General features: G+C 52.4%; 1 protein-coding gene across 20 annotated transcripts in view; it reads left to right on the plus strand.

The window, feature by feature from the left end:
- Positions 1-15,358, plus strand: part of AGAP1 (ArfGAP with GTPase domain, ankyrin repeat and PH domain 1) — a 553,911-nt gene that overhangs the window by 268,145 nt on the left and 270,408 nt on the right. For all 20 annotated transcript variants that reach the window (XR_006713257.1, XM_045481824.1, XM_045481825.1 and 17 more), the window contains 2 exons: positions 1,061-1,216; positions 8,634-8,726. Coding sequence is in view for 19 of the 20 variants with exons in the window: in XM_045481824.1 (XP_045337780.1) it covers positions 1,061-1,216; positions 8,634-8,726 (249 nt within the window). In the remaining variant the exon portion in view is untranslated. The remainder of the gene's footprint in view (positions 1-1,060; positions 1,217-8,633; positions 8,727-15,358) is intronic.

Genomic DNA, 15,358 nt, shown 5'->3' on the forward strand with positions numbered 1-15,358 from the left:
GCTCAAATGTGGTAGCCGCCCTCCATTCTGATTGCCGTCGCCCTTGGGCCTTCCAGACACCGCTGTCTCTCCGTAGTAACCTTTCGGCAAATCGTTTACTTGGAAGCAAACGAAATAACGGTCACTTAAGAACCAGCCCCACCGCCTGCTCAGGATCCCGTGGACCCGGTTTTGCCTGCGTTACGTGTCTTCGATGAACGTTTCTTGGGCAGGCGTGGCGTTGGCACGGGCTGCAGCGGGAGGGTCTGGTAGGACGCTTTCGGGTTCCTTGGGAAATCAGGAGGTAATTGCGTTTACAGTAGGGGCCTATGGAGTCACAGATGTTGATGGCCCCACCGTAGGCCTCTGTCATTTTCTGCGCCTCTTTAAATTTTTTTTTTTTTCAACATTTATTTATTTTTGGGACAGAGAGAGACAGAGCATGAATGGGGGAGGGGCAGAGAGAGAGGGAGACACAGAATCGGAAACAGGCTCCAGGCTCTGAGCCATCAGCCCAGAGCCTGACGCGGGGCTCGAACTCACGGACCGCGAGATCGTGACCTGGCTGAAGTCGGACGCTTAACCGACTGCGCCACCCAGGCGCCCCATTCTGCGCCTCTTTAAACGTCCTCCTCCAAGCGTTCACATTTTCAGAGTGCACATTGGGTTCTGTGGCACAAAACCACGCTCTTTCAGCATCTGATCTGTGAGGGAACCATAGGGCCCATTGTTTCAGCCACGCCCTTCATTTTTCAGAGGAAGTAGAAAATAATTACATTTTCACTCCCCGCCCCCCCCGCCCCGCTCCCCACCATTTTTAAAGCAAATGACAGAGACTTCTCTTTCTTAAGTCACTTTTCTTAGGAAAAAACGACTTCACGAGAAGATAGGGATGTTCTAGAGTTAGGCCATGTTCTACATGATGCTAATCAACTTGCCACGTCTGAGAAGCTATCTGACCTGTCACGCGGGCATCTCTTCGGCGTGACATGCTGACCTGTCGCTTATGACCCCACCGAGGTGGTGGCGTTGGGCTCCTGGAGCGTGCCGTTAGTAAAACCCTGGTGTTTCATTGTTGCAGACGAGTAACGGAGGCGGGAGCTTAAGCGACTATTCCTCCTCCGTCCCGTCGACGCCGAGCACCAGCCAGAAGGAGCTTCGAATCGACGTCCCTCCCACGGCCAACACGCCCACACCCGTCCGGAAGCAGTCCAAGCGCCGGTCCAACCTTTTCACCGTGAGTGTCGTCCCCGGGAGGAGGCTGGAGGGTGACTCCCCACAACTTCAGTTCCCGTCCACCTGTTAGTTGTAGAATCCACACTAAGCATTTGTAGAATCCACACTAAGTTAAGGAGCGGAGCACTGATTTCTGTGGAAGCCTAGGAAAATGATGAGAGGCAGAGGCTGGGGTTCTGAGTAAAACGTGCATGTCGCGGGGCGCGGGGCATTCGGGTGCGGGGGTCCCAGTGAAGAGTGAGGACTTGTGGACAGTATTTATGACCTCGTGATCGTCTCCGTCTCCAGAGAAAGACTGGTCACGTTGGCTACGAGGAGGTGACAAAACCGTGCCAGAATTCCCAGACGTGTGCCTGTAGCCTGCACATGAGACACATAAGCCATTTCGATGCACAGGCCCTCCTTCTTCTCAGGCTGTAGCGCCTGAGAATCTACCACTGGGGGTGGCTCTCGGCACCAGGAGCCTTCAGTGTTTTTAGAGGCTCGTGGACGTGAGGCTCTCCTCTTGGACTCTTCTTCAGAGTCCCTTACGGAGCCTTTTAGAAACTGTAAATCAGCTGTCTGGGCTCAGATTTATGAACTCAGAGCCTGTATGTGGGCCCCAGGCATGTGTAGTTTTTAGAAGCTCCCTGGACGATTGGGAGGCAGAGAACCCCTGAACTAGGGGGGAGGCAAAGGTGCTACTACTGAATCCCTTCCCGTACACACGGCAGACATTACCAATCAATCGTGAAAAGCTCTGCAGTTGAGCCCAGAACTCCAGGCAGAACTGTCCTGTGACTGGAGTCGTTTGACTTGAGAAGAACATTTTTCTTTCTTGGGACCAGGTCTGTGCATTAAAAATACATGCTTTTGTTTTGTTTTATTTATTTTATTTTATGACTATTTTTGAGAGAGACTGAGTGTGAGCAGGGGAGGGGCAGAGGGAGAGGGAGACACAGAATCCGAAGCAGGCTCCAGGCTCTAGCTGTCGGCACAGAGCCCGACACGGGGCTCGAACCCACGAACTGTGAGATCAGGACCTGAGTTGAAGTCGGATGCTTAACCGACTGAGCCACCAGGTGCCCAAGTGTGTGCTTTTAACGTAGTGGTTGTCAACCAGGGTGTTTTTGCTTCCTGGGGATATTTGGCAGTTTCTGGAGAAACCGTGAGTTGTGACAACTGGGAGCCGGTCGGGTCATGGGTAGCACCCGGGGTTGCTGCTAAATATCCTACAAGTACCAGCCAGCCCTACACCAGTTGGTGCCCCGTGTTAACCCACTGGACTTGTCTTTTTGGTGGATTGCTGCTGACCGAGGTGCAGATAAACCCAGTGTTTCCTGTCTTGACCTAAAGGGGGGCTCTGCAGGGGTGGCTGGGGGCCCTGCTCACCTGCTGCCCTTATTTAGAGATGGCGTTCTGGTGACCTGTGTGGCTGCCGAGTACGGTAACACCCCCCACACCTTTCCTACCAAGTTCAAGGCCACTTTCCCACTGGATGGTCATAACCGCCAAGGTCGGCTGCCAACGGGCCCGCCCCTTTTCTGTGCGGGTACCGCGTCGGTTCTGGCAGATGCTGCTGCTGCGGGGGGCACAGAGCGAGGACCAGACAGACCAGGCTCAGACCCCAGCCTCCACTGCTGGCCGCTGGTCCCCCTCGGCGAGCTGCTTAGCCTCTCTGAGCTGCAAACTGCAGCATTCTCTGTGGACGGTGCTGCTGGAGGAATCCCCCGTGGGGGCGAAGGGCTTTCGTGGCCTGGCCTTTGTTCTTCTCTCGGTGCTGTTGCAGTCAGAAAAAGGATTTCAGACGGCGTGAAGCAAAAGCAGGTGCAGGACCATGTGACAGCCTGGGAGGGAGGGGAGGCGGGCGTCCGGTTTGCTTAAATTCGTTCATGGCTTCAGAGGCCGCGTAGTTTATTTTTTTTTAATTTTTTTTTTTTTCAACGTTTATTTATTTTTGGGACAGAGAGAGACAGAGCATGAATGGGGGAGGGGCAGAGAGAGAGGGAGACACAGAATCAGAAACAGGCTCCAGGCTCTGAGCCATCAGCCCAGGGCCCGACGCGGGGCTCGAACTCACGGACCGCGAGATCGTGACCTGGCTGAAGTCGGACGCTTAACCGACTGCGCCACCCAGGCGCCCCAAGGCCGCGTAGTTTAATTACACATCCAAGAGTGATAGCAGTCCCCACCTCGGCCCGACACTGGGAGCCCCGTGCACCCCAGGCCAGGGTCTTTGGCTGCGGAGATGTCACCCACAGACAGGCTGTGTGCTCACTTGGGACTCGTGGACTCGGGACCCCAAGTCCCGAAGGCACGGGGAGGGTCGGCGGTGAGCGGGATGCCCCACCGGGCGTGAGTGAGGGAGCAGTGAGGGCTTCGAACACGGACCAGGAAGTTCTCTGTATCCTTGCCACACCTGTTAGGGCCCAGCAGGAAGAAAGGACACTCAGGCTCACCGTCATTTCCCAGGGTCGCATTTACCAGTCACTGGCTTTGGTCTCTATTCCAAGGAAAGAGGTGAGAAGCCAGGGAATATCATTAAAAAGGAGGCTGTCTGTAAAGAGAGCGGTGGCCCATCCCCATTCCTGCCCCTTACGAGGCTGGCTCTGGAGTTGGAACGTGCCAGAAAATCTTATCCCTGGCCCTGCCCACTAGGTGACCATGACAACCCCGGTCGCTTACAAAGGAGAAAACTTTAAAAAAAATTTTTTTTTTTTTTAACGTTTATTCATTTTTGAGACAGAGAGAGACAGAGCATGAACGGGGGAGGGTCAGAGAGAGAGGGAGACACAGAATCTGAAACAGGCTCCAGGCTCTGAGCTGTCAGCACAGAGCCCGACGCGGGGCTCGAACTCACGGACCGCGAGATCATGACCTGAGCCGAAGTCGGCCGCCCAACCGACTGAGCCACCCAGGCGCCCCCAAAGGAGAAAACTTTAAGGCAGGAAGAATCCAAGTAATAATAACTCAGTTAATAAATACTTCCTCGCCGTCTGCAGAGACTGGTTTTCCTATCTGTCAGGAGTAGCTCTTGCCAGAGTCAACCCACGTTCAAGGGAAAGTGTTGTGGAGAAGAAGGAGGGGCGAGAGAGAGCAGAGAGGTGACGATATGGTCTTTTTGCTGCTGCTTTGGGCCGTGCGCGCGTCCGAGAGGAGGCCGGACCCCCAGCTGTCCCGGCCAGGTGAGGCAGGTGCCAGAGCCAGCAAAAGTGCCCCCTGAGGGCTACTGAAAACCCCCTTTCGTCATGCCAGGAGCAGCGTATCTGATAACGCAGAAGCCTGCCCGTGAACCTGTTAGTTACTCCCGCCCACTCTCTCTTTAAATGTTGGAAAACAGTCTGAGAGTAAACCGTTTCAGAAATTGAGTCCAGCTGAGCTGCTGTTCTTGGCGGGAACAGAAACTTGGGGTCATGAAGGAAGCCAACGCCACGGTGGGTTTGCGTCATGGTGTTTAAGGAGAAAGGCTGCGATCCCAGGCGGGAGCCAGATGTGGGCCATTACTGGGTTTGTCGTCGAACGAATCCGTGGCGGTGGTGATGGTGACGTGTGCGTGTTTTTAAGGTGAAGAGCTTAGAAATATTAACTCCACTAGATGTCAGTGTCATCCAGGGAATGAAAAGCGGCAAATTAATTTTGAAATTGTAGCAATTAGGGAACTAGATTCTCATTACTAGTAGCGTGCACCTATTTTTAAATACGTAAAATTCACAGGCTCTTCATACCTGGCAATCGTTGGTAATTATGGGCTCAAATTGGCAAAACGTGTATTTATCTAAAAGCGTCTAGTAGGAGGACAGATGTGCCTTATGGCGAACATCTTAGTAAAGATCCCTACAGCCTGGAACTGTAACACCCGGGTGAAGGGGCGCTGTCCACCTTATTTATTAAACCGTCATAAAGAGGCCAGAGTTAATTAAGTAGTACACACATCATTTTTCAAATACCATGCTTAGAAATTTCACAGAATAGACCTGTAACGTACCCACCACTCCGGGCTCACGTTTTGCAGTCACAGATGTTTGTTTGCATATACGTGCGTTTTTAGACAGAAATCACATGCACTCTAGAATAAACTGGGATAAACACACAAGCTAGAATAAACTTAAAATCGCTCCTGTGGTAGCCAATTCGTGTTATATTTGCAGTAGGAATCCATCAGAAGCTAAATAATATCTTAACTTTGCTTATTGCTTTGGAAAAAAAACCATGGTTTTGAGAAAAAGAAGTATTAAAAGGCTCCGTCCATTCAGTGTTTAATTTTCTAATACGGATTCTTAAGACAGTTAATTCCGTGTCGTTGCACTAAAGTACACGTGGTTAAGATGTTGTACGAGAAAATATTTTCATACAGAGGAGTAAAAAACACGTGCACATACTTACCACCCAGCTCATCAAACACAAGCATTTTGCTGCCGCTGCTGCTCCTACGAAAGAAATAACACGTCTTGGGTAAAAGTTGAAGCCCTCCAGGTGTGCGTCCTGAATACAGCCCCCAACCCCCCCCCCCCACCCCTGCCGCGTGTCTGAGGATCAGCATGACCTTGAGTTTGGTGTTTATCGTCTGTATCCGTGTCTGAAACCAAGGCATGTGTCCGTGACTGCGCGCTGCCTTGCCTTGCCTCTTTTCAGATGTTAAAATAACAGTGTCATTGACACGATCCTTTCAAAACCTCACCCTGTCACGCCGATCCCATTAGAACAGAGCCAGGCGTACCCAGTGACCACGTTGTGAAAAGACTCCAAGAAACTCTCCGTAAAAACAGGCAGCGAGGTTCATGGTGTGAATAGACGCGTTTGTGTTTTGTGTGTCATAGAGGAGAGTGTGGGTCCTGTCACCGTGTGGCCCGGCAGCCTTTGACTGGCGATGGCTTGCAGGGGAAAAGCAGGCTTCTGTCCGGCGGTGAGGGCTCTTCAGCGATGCTTCCTGTCCCCGTGCGCAGCTGGCGATGGGGGTCCCCTCCATGGCTTCTTGCATCACGTGGGGAAAGGTAAACATTTTTGCAAAGACGGAGGTGGCGGCGGGGCTGTCTCTCTCTTCCTGGCCCCCGTGTTCGGTGTCGGCGAGGGTGGAGGTCTCTCTCTGGGCCGCTGCCGACCCCCTTGCGGAGTGTGATCAGCCCTTGTTGGGCGCCAGCTGTGTGCACCTGGCCGGTCGCGTCGCGCGGTGACTCCTGACACGCGCAGCTGGCGCCCGCAGCCGCTCTGTACCGGAGGCTGTCACGGAGCCATTTCAGCACGAGCACAAGGGTGGGCTGCGGCTGGTGTCATCTCAGGGCTGGCGGATGGCTCAGGGGATCTTACTGCAGATCCGCGCGTCGCGGTGCTTCTGTCAGGCGGGTTTGTCTCCGTGTGGCCCTTGGGTCTCTGTCCTGTTGGCGGGTACTGCAGCCTGCTGGGGGACAGCAGTCGTGGGACTGAGGATCGCGGTCCCTGAGACGTCCGTGTTCTGGCCGTCTCCACCAGCACCTTAGAGCCGTCCGGGAGCCTCTGGGGCATTTTGGCGGTGGAGTCTTACTAACTTTCAAGGTCATTCACCTCCCAGTGCATGATCAGACACTGAGTTTGGTTCTCCAGAACCCTGCTTCCGCAGGATCTGGAAGTCTCCTGCTCAGAGACAGGGGGACTGTGGGGACAGATGTGCTGCCTTGAGGAAGATGTTAATTTTTTGTTTGTTTTGTTAATTATTCTGGTTAATAGAGAATAATGAAGGTGGATCTTTCAAATTGGGAAATTTGGAATTAACCAGATTTCAGAAGTATCATTAATGATCTCTGTTGATTAAAAAAAAAAAAAAAGTTGTTTGTTTTTTTTTTTAAATATTATCACTGGGAGTTTTGAATCTTACTTTACAAATAGAAACCTCGAGTTCCGACTTGCCTGAGCACGTTAGGATATGGCAAAAGGAGAATTTAGGGCTATTTCATGGCTGTTACTGTACGTTATTAATTAAAGAATTAATTAGAAGAGTGAGCCCCTACCCTGTGGCTAAAATTCATGACAAGGAATGGGCTCCCTTTTAGCCCAAATGGACAAACTTTCTTCTACATTTTTCTTCAACTTTCTCTTTGCTGCTGGTTTTATGTCCTGTTACCCCATGCCAGGCTTCTAGCCTCCTAAAGAAAAAAGGTGCACAGTGCCTGGCACGTAGTAGCTGTTCAGTGAACGTTGGCTCTTACACCAGCAATGTGGCATGTTCCCTAACGAGCACACATGCTCTTTGAAGTGCCACATCTGAGTTTACCGCGGGGACTTTCCTCTCTCGCCCCGTGACGTTGCCCCTTTTAGTATTTAAAAAAACTCAGCTGCCCTGTCTTACACCCCTCGGAAACTGGATTTCATTAGCTTTTCATTGCAGCACTGGACACCGCAAAGTCTATTCATTTCATATATCATCTCCGATTTGAAAAGCACATGAAAATGTTTCTCCATTTTCAATATTGCGTGAGTAATGTTCCCATTGAAAAGTAATGGAGTGAAGTTGTCACTTGTCAGCACAGTTATTAAGGAGGACGAGTTTCAGATCTTTCTCTCATAATAAAATAAATCTGTCAGAAAATCATTGTGCTCACACTCTCTCTCATGCCATCGAGAGACGGAGACTGAGCCGCGGCGCGCCTTCCACTTGCCGAAGTCACGGCGTGCGCGGGGTCGCGTCTTCCCCGGGCAGCACGCGGCCACCCTCCCCGCCGGTCGCCCGCCCCCGGGGCCGTTCACGGAACGTGGACAACTCCACCCACAAGGCTGTTCGACCGACCTGGCCGACCAAGCTGCTCGTTTTCTCCCAAGCGCTGATATTTTGCCAGAAGAGACGCTTTCAACTTCTTTCCCCTCTGTTACGTTTTGCACAGAGTGTGGCAGGCCAGTTGGATGTGGAGGGTGTTGCTTTCTAACCATCCAAAAGCAACACTAAAAAAATTTAAAGAATAAAAAACATTAACGGCACCTAGATACGAATGAAGGGTGTTCTGTTCAATCGCCCAGCTGTGTCGTTAGCAGAATTTAGAAATCCTTCCGACGTTCGTTAAGTATATACGTTTACGTGGTCGGTTTCTCAACCAAGCTGCAAGGAAGGAGGCCTCTGCTCCCTGGCTGTATTAACTGCAGGCCCAGAACGTGTTTTCCTGTTGGGTGTTGCTTCGCTATATGGTCCATCGGTTTCCAGTAATTGAATTTTGAACTCTTTTAAAAAAAAGAATTAAAAGGTAATTCTGCGGTGGAAAAGTAGGGAGAAAAGTTGAGAAAAGCCTGTGTAAAATGACAGATCGGTGGAAATTCAAAGTACTAAACGGTCTGCTTCTCGGACGTGCGTGCATACACGCGCACGCCGTCCGTGGCTTCTCCGTATGGGTGTGCAGAAACTATTCAAATAAGGGCAGACCTGCAGATCCGTGAACCGCAGCCCTCACCCAAATGCTAACTTTATTTTTGCTTTGCAGTCTCGGAAAGGGAGTGACCCAGACAAAGAGAAGAAAGGCCTGGAGGGCCGAGCAGACAGCATCGGGAGCGGTCGAGCCATCCCAATTAAACAGGTACGCCGTTTCCCCCTTTCTTCCCTTCCTGGCACTGGAGGCACACCTCAGGTCTCTCCTTGCTATGATGCTGGCTCGTGCACCAAGGTTTGTTTGATGTGCTCTGTTGATGAATGTAGAAGTCACTCACTTGACATCAATTAGAAGAGGTTCCTGTGTGTATTAAAATAGGATCATTAGAATAAGAAGAGGGAAAATGTGACAACAGATCTAATGAACTACAGTCTGCCCGCTGCATATGGAGAGTGTTTCGAGGCTGAGCTGGCTTCAAAGGCCGCCTTTGTAGCTCGGCTTTGATTGGGCCGCTGGCCGCCAGTCGACAGGGGTAAATCAGATCGCTGTACAAGAGCCCCTTGTGATCACAGGAATAGCCCGATGTGGCCCTAATTTGCTCTCACAGACGGACATCTGAACACTGTTTCAGGCTGGTTTGTAACAACGAGGCAATTAGTTGTGATAATCATAGCCGGTGTGTCAGCTGCGCGCTCTTGTTTGTAATTTGCTAATGAAGGAATTGTAACTTTGATTAGGTTCAGTTTCATTTAGACCTTATTATATAAAGGAACATTTACAGCTGTAATGTGGGGCCTTAATTAAACTTCCTCATTACACAACAGGACTTGAATTCAAGCATTTGTTTTGGCCTGTGTTGCTAGCCTGGAATAGGTTTTCATTAGCCCAGAAACCGGGAACCAAATGACTTTGTGTCTCAAGTAAAGTGGGAATTCACGTGACGTATTTTGCTGTTACGTTCCCAAGGAAAATAAAAATAAAGCCTTCGACCCAGCGCTGTGGCTCCTGGAAATAGCGTCTTTTACTTTGTGAAAGTATTTGCGAAGTCCAATTGATTGAGAGTGCATTCTGCTTGAGAGAGAGAGGAGGGGGGAAAAAAAAATCTGTGGGCAGAATAATAACTCTGCCTCCTGAGAACACGGCTGTGACCAGTTTGTCCCTCTGGGTGATCGCTCTCTGTCAGCTTCTACTGCGGGCACCTAGGCCGTTTCCCAAACCCTTCGGCAGCCCGGCTTGGCCCCGGCCGCCCTCACAAAGGGCCAGAGTCTGGCGCACACACACCTTTGCGCCATCAGGAATGCAGCCGCAGGGGCCGGGCAGGTTCGGTGTGGACGTACCGGAACAGGTTGGCTAGAGCCCTGGCATCCCGGGTGAGGCCCGAGCAGGCACTCCACGGGGTGTTTTCACAAGAGACGTTCAGTTACTTTTTCTTTCTTTGTGTGCCTTCATTTATAAATGGAGCCGTCTAATAAGGCGATTTTAACGTGTGATTTTTCTGCCACCGACGCCGTTTCAACCAGAATTATGAAAACCGTTTAACTCATTTTTCTCTCATTTAAAACATCGGTCCTGGGACCTTTCCTTTTGGGAATATTAAAACTTAATTCCAGACTGTTTCCTTAATTCACGCCTATTGCCGAGGAGGGGGGTGCTGTCCTCTGCGCGAGCCGGGCAGGCCCCCGGTGTAATTGGAACCTTCACTCAATCTGTACCCGGCTCGTCTGCAGCGGGCGGGGGGTGGGGGTGCTTTACGGGCCGGGTTTTCAATACGTGTGCCGATTGGAGTTGACCATCAAGCGTAAAATGAGTATTATCCAGTCCTTGGAAGCCTTTCAATTGTGAATGTTCAAAATAATCACGTCAAAATCTAAATCATGGTCTGATTTTCCGAGGAATCGTAGTTGGGGAGCACGTGCAGTTCTCTGTCCCCCGTAGCTGCCCCCATGTGCAGCCACGGGTGGACCCCTCCCCGGAAGTGCACACCTGTCAGAGCCCCCCGCTGCGGCACAATGTTCCAGGCCTCAGATTCCTCATCTGTTAAATGGGCTCTGGATGATACCGGCGTCCCCCGTAACGCCGGGATGCAGACATTCCAGAGAGAATTTTTTTAATTCCAGCAACACTGGATTTTCAAATCAGTCCTGCTCGGGGTTCTTTCGTTGGAGCCTTTCTGTGGGTCCAGAGACGGTCATATAGATTTGTCTCCCGCGCCCGTGTGTGCCGTGTTTATAAAGGAGCCGAGATCATTAGAGATGGTCTGAATTCCTAACCCTCCCAGCGTCGTGACTCCAGCCAGAGGAAATGAGGAGCTGGGGCTGCGGAGGAAGGAGCCAGTGGCCGGCATGTTCTAGGAGCTCGCCAGACCCGTTGTCGAGGAAACAGTATAAAAGACACTTACAGTTTACGCGCTTTTCCCTTCGTGTCCCCTTGAACCCTCCACGTTGCCGCGTTGAGGTGGCCGTGTCGCCCTCACTTTGTGTCTAAACCCAGACCGGGCGGCTTAGGGAAGCGAGGGGGCCAGGGTTTGGAGCCCAGCGCCTCTGCTCCTTGCGCGGCCTGTGGGTGAAAAACCTTCAGAAAGCTTAGAAAGCAAAGTGATGTGTTTTAAATGAAACACGTGAGCCCTGACCTCAGACAAAAATGCCTTCTGCCCAGGGGCGCCCGGGCGGCTCAGCCGGTTAAGCGTCCGGTCCGGCTCTTGATGTGGCTCGTGTCCCAGTCTCACGGTTTGTGAGATCAAGCCCGACATGGGGCTCTGCGCCGGGAGCACAGAGCCTGCTTGAGACTCTCCCTCTCTCTCCGCCCCCCCCCCCTCTCTGCACCTCCTCTCTGTCTCAAAAGAATAAACAGACCTTAAAACAAAAAAACAAAAACCTTCTGCCTACGAAGAAGAAACGTCTGAGACTTCCAGAGGCCACAACACGTCTCTCCGGGGACGACGCGGCCATGCTTGCGCTCCGGGCTTGGGCTTGGGAGGACTCACTCCCCTCCCCCCTCTGCCCCGGCCCCCCCCCCCCCAACCCCAGTGGTGGCCTGTGCAAGTCCTGCCCTTCTCCGGGCACTTGGTCCTCACGCACAGCCGTGTTCAAGACTCGCTCTGCCCAGGGGAGCTCGTGGGCCCTTTGCCCAGCGGCAGAGAGATGGCCCCGGAGCCTCCGTGATCCGATCCGCCCCCCCGGGGCCGGTGAGGCTCGTGGGTGTCGCTCCGGCCGGTGTGTTTGATCGAGGCAGGCTCCTTCCTGCCCCTCCTCCTGGGGATCCGGGAAGACCCAAGCCAAGGCGGTCTTCAGCCCGCGCTGCAGCCTGACTCGTGTTCCTGTGGAACGCTCACGTTCCAGTGGATTATTTTCACCATGTTCTGCTCACGTTTTACAGCTCGTTCATTGTGGGAACAGCGGCTCCTTCCCCCAGCGTGGGAGCTAGCTGGATCGTGACAGGCGAGGATCCCTTCACTTCCCCTTTTCCGCAGTTAAAGATTCCTCATCAAGAACATAACTGATTTTTCTGCAAAGTAATTTCATTTTTTGAGGACCTGGGCCCACCTCTGCTTTTTTTGTCCTTTCTGGGGCCTCAGAGGAGAATTGGTTCAGAGAGTTCTGTTTTTCCTTTTTTTTATTCCTCTCTCTCTCTCTCTCTTTTTTTTTTTTTTAACTAATAAGATAAAGTCTGTTGGAATAAAAATTAAAAAGCAAAGCAAGAAAAAAAAAAAAAAAAAAAAGCCAGAGGCCCGGCTCAGCGGCGAGTGGGCTTGTCACGTATTAATTTTTCATTGCTGTGGAGAGTTGTACATACATAATCACTTGATTGCAGTGGGAGTTAGGGAGCTCCTATGGTGTCATTTGCATAAATCTTGTTAAGTCAATGGCAGTTAATGAAGTACAAATGAGCCCGGAGAAGGTGACATGGAAATCGTGGGTGGCAGATGGGAGGTCTGTTTGGGGGACGGCAGCTGTGTGCTCTCTCCTTTCTTTCTTTCCCTTTGGCATTTTTTAATCTCTATATTACGGTACACATACACAGCCTCGGCCCTGGCCTCTCCCCTTCCCGGCAGACTCCTGGCCGGAGCTGGGCCTCACCTCGCCTCCCGCCCAGTAACGGGCACTGTGGTTTGTTTCAACATCCCCGACCTTGGGCCTCTTGTCTTCTGCTTCTTACACAATTGAAAGACATACACGTGTTTCATCTGGTGGGACGCACGAGCCCCTCGCTGAATACTTTGAGAGTCTGTTTTTCTCCTGCAAGACCTCGAAGACTCACAAAGAGTAAAAACTGTCTTTGCTTCATTATGCGTCTGTGTGGAGTCTGGTCTCCCCCACCTTGAGGCAAGCCACCAGTGTTTCTCTGGCGTTAGTCTCCCGCCCGAAGCGGGGTAGGTATTCCCTGGGATGCCCGTTCTCCGTCAGGAGCGAGAGGTTCTGGAGTAGGGGGCCATCCAAGTCAGGCTGCGGCAGAGACCCCTCTCTGTCGGTGCAGACCCCTCCCGCGGGCCCCCGCGGGCCTGTCTCCGTCATCACGAGGGTGTCCCTGGCCCGCTGGTTTGTTTTTCGAAGCTGCAGGTGCCTGCAGGCCTCATCAGGGACTTTTAGATTCGTGGGCAAAACACAGTGTCTGCTTCCTGCTGGAAGAAGCTTTTTTTTTTTTTTTTCTTTTTTTTTTTTTAAATCTGTTTCATCAACTGGTTGATATTTTGAGAGGAACTGGTCTCTGTGGCTTTTGAAGAAAGGCAAGCAGAGAGGTGTCTGTGGGCAGGGTGCGTGGGGTGGCCGCTGTGGCAGTCACCTGGGAGTCGCCGGGCCGTGGGCTCTTGGTCTGCGAATCCGGCTGAGGCCCTTTCCGGGTTCGGGGGCCTGCGGGGTACCGCTGCGGGCCGAGGTCAGCACACTTCAGTTTGTGACGCCCCACGGATACACCAAAGGCATGAAGTGTCCTCAGAACACCTGCTTTTAAGTCTTAATTTTGACCTTGAACCCGGTTGTCACGGTCCCCTCCGGAGCGGACAGTCGGCCGGGGAGAGTGGACACTTGTCAACGGCCGCCCGGAGCCACCAGAAAACCCTTCCCGAGCCTTGAGCGGAAGCGCTGACCGGCGTGGAACTTTCCGGTAGCACTCCGCCGACGGGCATGGGAACTGTTTGAAGCAGTGCGCAGTTTTGATTCTCAGCTGAGTAGAAAGAAGCAATTGTCGATGGAGTGAAAGGCGCCTCTGGAGTTAATCCCCTCGGCCAGCCTGCCGCAGGCCGCTGACCCGTGTTGTCTGGTACCCGGGATCAGCACGAGGGGGTGGAATGTGTGGGGCTGACGGAATAAAAGCCCCCTGATGACGCTCACTTTCACCTCTCAGAGTCGGACACGGCTCGCGGCCGGTTGGTCGACTGCCAGCTGGTGCGTCGGCAGAGGGAACACTCTGGAGACCAGGCTGAGACTTTGGGGAGACTGAGGGAGAGGAGGGGACGCCGTGTTCTTCCTCCCAGGAGCGCAGGACAGAGGCCGGTTCTGGGGGCCTGCGCCGCCCTCTCCACAGCATCTGCAAGGTGTCCGCGCGATGGCTCACGGCGGTCAGGCCTGACCACAGAGGAGCCAAGGTGAGCGAAAGGCGCCCTGAGAATACGCTGTTCGCCCATGTGGCAAATCAGGTCTGCGCGGGCATCAGGGGCCCGGTTAGCTCCCCAGAAGCAGATAATTTACTGACGTGGACCCCAGTGCCCTGAAAGCTAATTTACCTCACTCGGGTGAACAACTCCCTGAGAGCATTGCATCTGGCCTGGTTCGCGACAGACTCCGCCAATTACGATTATTAATTTAATGGGTCAGGTGGGTGCGTCACATGCTTTTAATTTGACTCCTCAAATATCACACCGTCGTTGGAAAAACAGCGCGGACTGTCTGGATGCCTCGGCAGGAAGTTGCAGTCGTCTGTCTTTGACTAAATGGGACACGCTTCCCGCCACCCCCAGACCCCTTTGTGATAATGTAGGGGGACGATAATACGGTCTGTACAAAATGCCTGAAGAAATTACATTAACCGAAATGCCGAACCCATCATTTAAATATAAATCTGCAAGGCAGTTTCAAACGATACCTCCCCGGTCTTGCTGGCTGGGCTGCAGGAGGGTAGGTAATACAAAGCCGAGTGTGCCTAAGTGCTTTGTACATTGTAAACTGCCGTGCAGACATAATGTTCTTTCCAGGAAGACTCAATGTGTCCTCTGTGTATCCATAATCCAGGAGCTGGGATAATATCTGACTAAGTGATTCATTTCAGCAAAATGTTGTTTATTTTCTCTAAAAGTTCAACAGTGATGGTGAAACCCAATTCCCAACGAGCTCAGAAACATAAGCTCACACACGAGAAGAGGAACGTTCCCCAAAGCGGATGTTGGCAGGCATTGCCAGAATTTGGTTTTGTCGGGATGAATCAGTAATATTTGTTCTGGGCATTGGTTCTTCTCAGGCACAGTCAGCCTATAGCAGTCACATGCTCTCCTGTGTAGACGTGCACTGGGTTCTGTGCTGGGGAAGATGTCCACGACCCAGGCTGGGCTCAGATGCGCGGTGAAGACCGCAGTCCTGGTGAATAAGTGTGTGGAAGGGACGCTGGGAGCCCCAGGAGCTAAGGAATGATGGGTTCTACTGAGCCAGAAAGGTGGGGAGGAGGAGGGGGAGGAGGGTAGAGAGTAGGGGATGGGGAGGCAGCCACCAGAGGCAAGAGGGACACAAAATGAGCAGAGTGGCGGGAAGGAGGGGTGCCGGAAGAGGATGTGAGGAGGGGACCCTGGAAGGGCTGGGGATGTCCTGTGGCCAAAGGCCTTGGCTGGCCTTAACGGGATGTTGGGAGGGGTG

This window comes from Leopardus geoffroyi, chromosome C1 (assembly GCF_018350155.1).
Source record: "Leopardus geoffroyi isolate Oge1 chromosome C1, O.geoffroyi_Oge1_pat1.0, whole genome shotgun sequence".
NCBI lineage: Eukaryota > Metazoa > Chordata > Mammalia > Carnivora > Felidae > Leopardus > Leopardus geoffroyi.